This window comes from Beta vulgaris, chromosome 2 (assembly GCF_026745355.1).
Source record: "Beta vulgaris subsp. vulgaris cultivar EL10 chromosome 2, EL10.2, whole genome shotgun sequence".
Classification (NCBI taxonomy): Eukaryota; Viridiplantae; Streptophyta; class Magnoliopsida; order Caryophyllales; family Amaranthaceae; genus Beta; species Beta vulgaris.
In genome coordinates, this window is record NC_079203.1 from 56,058,381 (window position 1) to 56,064,774 (window position 6,394).

The 6,394-nt window shown below is 34.3% G+C and overlaps 1 protein-coding gene across 1 annotated transcript; it reads left to right on the forward strand.

Moving 5' to 3' along the window:
• Positions 1-152: 152 nt before the first annotated feature.
• Positions 153-6,124, forward strand: LOC104903233 (uncharacterized). Its single transcript, XM_010691242.4, has 7 exons — positions 153-523; positions 1,263-1,409; positions 1,573-1,671; positions 2,357-2,548; positions 2,662-2,781; positions 5,112-5,183; positions 5,618-6,124. Exons 1-7 carry the CDS (start codon positions 215-217, stop codon positions 5,840-5,842), a joined length of 1,164 nt encoding a protein of 387 aa, XP_010689544.1. The 5' UTR covers positions 153-214; the 3' UTR covers positions 5,843-6,124.
• Positions 6,125-6,394: the final 270 nt, after the last annotated feature.

A 6,394-nucleotide genomic window follows, 5' to 3' on the forward strand; every position in this document is an offset into this window, starting at 1 on the left:
AAATTTCCTTCGATAGAATTGAATAGAAAACCAAAAAATTAACAATCTTGGCACACTACACATGAAAATGTTAATAATCGAGAATGGTCCGGAACTAAAAACTAGTTCTCCTCAAGAGGAGTGAGTGGAAAATCAAAAGGTTGGCACTAAACAAACACAACTATACATCTAATTTCTAAACCATCAGACAGCAGTAAAAGGAAGAAGGAAGGACATGTTTATGCTCTCAGTAAGCAGTAGAGGGTTTAATACTACTACTACTTGCAACAAGTTCTTCCCTTTCTTCACTTCACTCTCTCTCTCCTCCTCAACTTTATCTCTCATGGCATTCAACACAAACTCTCCTTCACCTTCTCCTTCTAGGGTTTCCCCCTTCTCAAGTGGGTCCCCCATTAACGCGCCTCTAAAGCGTGTGGGTACCCACAATGGTAGTTTCCATTGCGATGAAGCTCTTGGTTGCTTCATGATTCGCCTTTCCAACAAATTCTATGGTGCTGAGATTGTTCGAACCCGCGACCCCCAGGTATTGTTGAATGTTGATAAAAAAGAAACTTAGAATGTATGGGTTTCACAATAACTTATTGTATACTAGAAACTATATGATATAGTAAGTTTTCATTGATATAGTCAGTTTTTGTATGATATAATCAGTTTTTGTATGATATAGTTTGTTTTTGGATGATATAATCACTTTTTATATAGACATGTGATATAGTTAATTTTGGTATGATATATTAATATAGTCGGTTTTTTCTAATATAGTCAGTTTTCATTGATATAGTTAGTTTTTGTTTGATTTAATCACTTTTTACATTGCATATGATATAGTCAATTTCTGTGATATAGTCAATGTTCGTATGATATAGTGGTTCTTTTTGCTAATATAGTTAATTTTTGTGTACCGGAGTTAGTTTGGGTGCACGATGAATTATTATGAACTCGGTCCATACAAGATCTTTGATTGTTGATATTGGAAATGAAATTTTAACCTATAGTTTTTATACAGGTTTTGGAGACATTAGATAGTCATTGCGTATGATATAGTCAATTTTGTGATATAGTCAATTTTCGTATGATACAGGTTTTACATAGTCATTGCGAATGATATAGTTGATTTTCGTATGACATAGTTGTTTTTTTTCCTAATATAGTTAGTTTCTGTGTAACAGAGTTTGTACAATAAATTATTATGAACCCGATCGATACAAGATGTTTGATTGTTGATATTGGAAATGAAATATAAACCTATAGTTTTTATACAGGTTTTGGAGACATTAGATGCAGTGTTAGATGTTGGGGGAGTGTATGATCCAAGCAGGGATAGATATGATCATCATCAAAAGGGTTTTGCTGAGGTTTTTGGCCATGGCTTTACTACTAAGCTTAGTAGTGCTGGTCTTGTTTATAAGGTAATGTGTATTTATGATTGGACTGACCCAAATGATTATTTTTTTCCTAGTATATATATGTGAGCAGTTGAAATTATGGATTGAATTTCCATTTTTTGAAGTGTTTTTTTTTTTTTTCTTTTGGGAAGGAAGTTCATCTGATTAATGTATTTGATTGGTGTAGCATTTTGGGATGGAGATAATTGCGAAGGAGTTGGTGCGTGATGAAGGGCACCCGGATGTATTTCGGTTGTTTATTGCTGTTTATAGGAACTTTATGGAGGTTTGTTTTGGCATTACTTCTAGTTTGATACTTTTATTACTTGCAACTTGAATGGTTAAGGGTTTGTAAATAATGTGAGACCCGTCTTGCACTCGAAGTTTTATAGATGTAGGGAATATGGATAATATGTTTTGATTGTTGGTCATTTGTTGAGGTGAGGAACTAGGAGGTTTGTGACAAATGAAAGAACTTTCACTATGGTAATTGGGTGCGTAAATCATGGATTTCTTTAGCATCACTACTCATTTCTCTTTTTGGCTTGCTCTTAATTTTGTTCTTTAGAAGTCCTCTCTTTAGTACTTGATTCTTCCTAGAAGTATTATTCCATTATGTTTATTTGTCATATAGTAGTACTAGTTATGTGTTTGGAAGAGAGCTTCTTTATCATTTTACTATGTGTAATAAGTGCTAGGTTACACTCCACATTGTATCTTATGTTGGTCGAAATTCGGAGGGTCAGATTATGTGGCTCTAGGTGCTCGACTGCTTGGCTGTTTTATGAATGAAATAGAAGAAATGTACTAGGTACCTTGTGATGAGGACCTCTTTTCCTTTTAATGAGCATTAACTTGGTTTATGACTGACTTTGAGCTCGCAAGTTTTGGTTGGGTCATTGCTTTTGCTTCAGTATCTCTTACTAGCTTAGATAGTATTCTGTTGTTGAAGCTTATCATGATTGTTGCAGGCCATTGATGCAATTGATAATGGAATTAATCAGTATGACACTGATTTGCCGCCAAGATATGTCAACAACACCGGGTTGTCTTCAAGAGTTGGAAAACTGAATTTGGATTGGACAGAACCTGATCAATCAGCTGAAAAGGAGAATGAAGCCTTTGAGAGAGCAATGAATCTAGCTGGTGGCGAGTTTTTGGATGTGAGATTCTTGTCATGTAATTCACCCTTTTTAAATGCTTAGTTTACAACTGTTTACTCGTTTTATGTCCAATTTCGATCTGTCACAAACATTGAACATCTTTTGGTTCTCAGAACCTCCGTCATCTTGCAAAATCATGGCTTCCAGCTCGATCAATTGTTGTGGAGTGTCTTTCTGCAAGAAAAGAAGTTGACCCTAGCGGAGAGATCATGGTCTTGGATAGATTTTGTCCTGTAAGTAGTAGAAATTTTTTTCTTTATCATTTGTCTATTGCACATAGTTTGCTCTTGGTGATAATGTTGCTGATTCATGAGTACATCCATGTTGCTGATTCATGAGTATATCCACGTTTGGATTAGTAGATAGCAGCTCTAGTCTTCACTACTTTGGTCCCTTTTTTAACACTGTGTATGCCTCTCCAATTCTCCTTTTATTGGTGTTTCGGGGGGGGGGGGGGTTCTATTGCTTGCTTGAACTTATCATTCAGATTTTAATCTTGATCATCGAGATTGGGGATCATTAGATTCATTTTTTAAGATTAAGGGTGCGTTCTATTCAACTTATTGGACCTGAACTTATTGGAACTTATCTGAACTGAACTTATTGAACCTGAACTGAACTTATTGGAACTTATTAAACCTGATTGGACCTGATTCAACTTATTGGACCTGATTGAACCTGATTGGAACTTATTAGACCTGATTGAACCTGATTGACCTTATTAGACCTTATTGAAACTTATTGACCCTGATTGAAACTTATTAGACCTTATTGGACCTGATTGAAACTTATTAGACCTTATTGGACCTGATTGAAATTTATTTGACCTTATTAGACAAAAATATTGACCATGAATAACATAAATATTACCACTAATGTAAATACTACCCTTCAAAATTTTTTATGGAATAATTATTATTATAATTCGTCCTTTAAAAAATAATGATTATTAATTATCTCTTATGATAATTAATTTAACAAAAAATTACTATTTATATATTTGCCTATACATAACTTTCATCACTAATATATCTAATAGTGTTGTTTTAATTTTATAAAATACTAGTAGAAAATCAAAAAATTAATTATTATTATTATTATTATTATTAACCTTAATTATTTGACCATAATTATAATATTATTCAATAGCAATTTGAATAATCAAATAATAGACAATAATACAAGTATAATACTATACATTGTGGTACTTTAATAAAAAATTCTAATAATAACATAATCAGCTAATAGTAATATGAATAATAAAGTAATAGACATAATACAAATAAATTATAAAATAATAGACATAATACAAATAAATAATAAAATAATAGACATAATACAAATAAATAATAAAATAATAGACACTAATACAAGTATAATACTATATGATCATTGTGGTACTTTAATTGAAATTCTAATAATAACATAATCCGCTAATAGTGATATGAAATTATGAATAACAAAATAGTGGACAATAATACAAATATTTATTAAACATTGACTATTTGGACCTTATTGGACCTTATTAGACCTGATTGGAACTTATTGGACCTTATTAGACCTGATTGGAACTTATTGCACCTGATTGGAACTTATTGGAACTTATTAGACCTTATTGGAACTTATTGCACTTATTAGACCTTATTGCAACTTATCTGAACTTATCTGAACTTATCTGAACTTATCTGAACTTATTGGACCTGAAACTTAATTTTTTAAGTTGAACAGAACGCACCCTAAGAGGAAGTCCATAGCCCTCTATTGCACAATATTTAGGGAGTTAGAATCCCTGGACCTGGAGAGGGAAGAGGTGAGTAGGCTCCCCACCTTAATTTCCTGTTCTAATGGGGAAGTGACCACTTACACCAGACTTATTATTATGATGGAAGACGACCACCTTGGCATCTGACCAATTTTTTTTTGTATTGGTGGTTTATTTTACATTAATTGCTTTTGTGGAGTATTTCCTGAACTTCCATGTGTTGTCCTTTTACCTAAGAATTTTACCTTTTTAGAGCACCTGCACTATGTTGTAGTGGAAGCACTAATACCATGCCTTTGCTTAAGATGTCAAGCATTCATGTACCTGTTAAAGACACTGCAATTCCACAGTGGACAATGGGAATTGCATGCAATGTCATTCCTGTCAAAGGATATTCTGTTGATCTTGATTATGAGTTGCTGATCAACTTTGTAAGCCTACTTGGGTGATCCTTGATACCGTAGAAAGAGTTTGGGAATTCTTACATATAATACTATAGAGATGCATTAGATCGTGAAAAAAGAGGATTTGATTGAGTATCGAGGAGCCAAAGATCATTGGCGCCAAGCATGAGGGAATGCTAAACGTTTGGTAATTTCTCCTCCGACCAGGATAAAAGATCCCATTGAAGCAGCCAACCCTGTACATATTGTATGTACATCTGGTCGCACATTTCCACTTATTAAGGGCTATCAATTGCCATAACTTAACACTGGTTGCAAATACTTCAGTGGTTCATTATTAGAAATTGAGTTGTATAAAACTAGGATTTTCCATTTGATGTGGTGCTTTACCTTGCAGTGGAAGCTTCATCTTTTTGAGCTTGAGCAGGAGATGAAGATTGATCCTCCTGTCAAATATGTCCTTTATCAGGTATCCCAGATTCACCATCTCTCTAAGAAATTATCTGACAACTACTCTATCCTTTGACTTCCATCAAGGTCTTGTTCACATCCTGTTTACAAAATATTCAGTTTAAATCAGTGAAAATTAGTTATCATTTGCAAAAATCAGTTTTAGTCAGTAAATGGCAGAAGAGAAAAATACTAGAGATTCAGCAAATTTCAGTTTATATCAGTAAAGATAGTTTGTCAGTAAAAATAATCTCAGATCAGTTGATATCGGGTGAAATGAAGGAGTCCTAAAACGTTGCTTTCTTTTGTGCGATGCTAAGTTGGAGAGTGGTTTCTATTTGAATTTCAAATGTTGTCGATGAAAATTGCCTTTCCTAGTTTACATCAGGGTTATGTCAATACTTTAATTTAGTCTGGCTCACATTGCTTCATAATACCATTTCTATTTCGTAGGATGACAGGAGCAAACATTGGAGAGTACAGGCTGTGGCAGTAAGCCCTGATAGATTCGAGAGCAGGAAGCCTCTTCCAGAACCATGGAGAGGTATGAGAGATGATGACTTGTCCAAGGGTTCAGGCATCCCTGGTGGTGTTTTTGTCCACATGAGCGGATTTATTGGTGGAAATGTTACTTACGAGGGTGCTCTCGCCATGGCAAAAGCGGCTTTAAAGTTTTGAGCTTGAAGACAGTGTTTCTTGCAAAATGAGGTAGATGGTGATCTGAGAGACTACTATTTTACTAGTTTTTATGAGATCCTTTTTTTCAGAAGAAAATTCCCATTATGAGTTGGGTTTAATTTTAGAGTTGCACTTTTTTTAGATCCTAACATTGTTGTGTCAACAGGCAACTGTCTCTAGCACTCGTATAGGGTCGTAGATTGTCAGGGGAATTGTTTGGATGAATTGCATTTATTGGAAGTACTACAGTTTGAGAGAAATACGATATCTTACTTGATTCCAGTTTCGTGCTTGAAGGCGTTTTGGGTTATGGACTTGTTGCAGGTAGTGAACTGGTGGGGGTGGGGTGTAATTTTGGAGTTTTAGTAGAGGGGAAAAGCTAATTAAATAGGAATGTTGCGACTAAATTGAGACATATCCGGAAAAGAAATTTGTAGAAAGTAAATTGAGCCAGATTACTAGGATACCCTTACCGGAAGAATGATGTTTTGTGTGTGCTAGGCTACTAGCTATATGAGCGGAATTATGAGTTTCTAGCTGATGAGTGTCTAT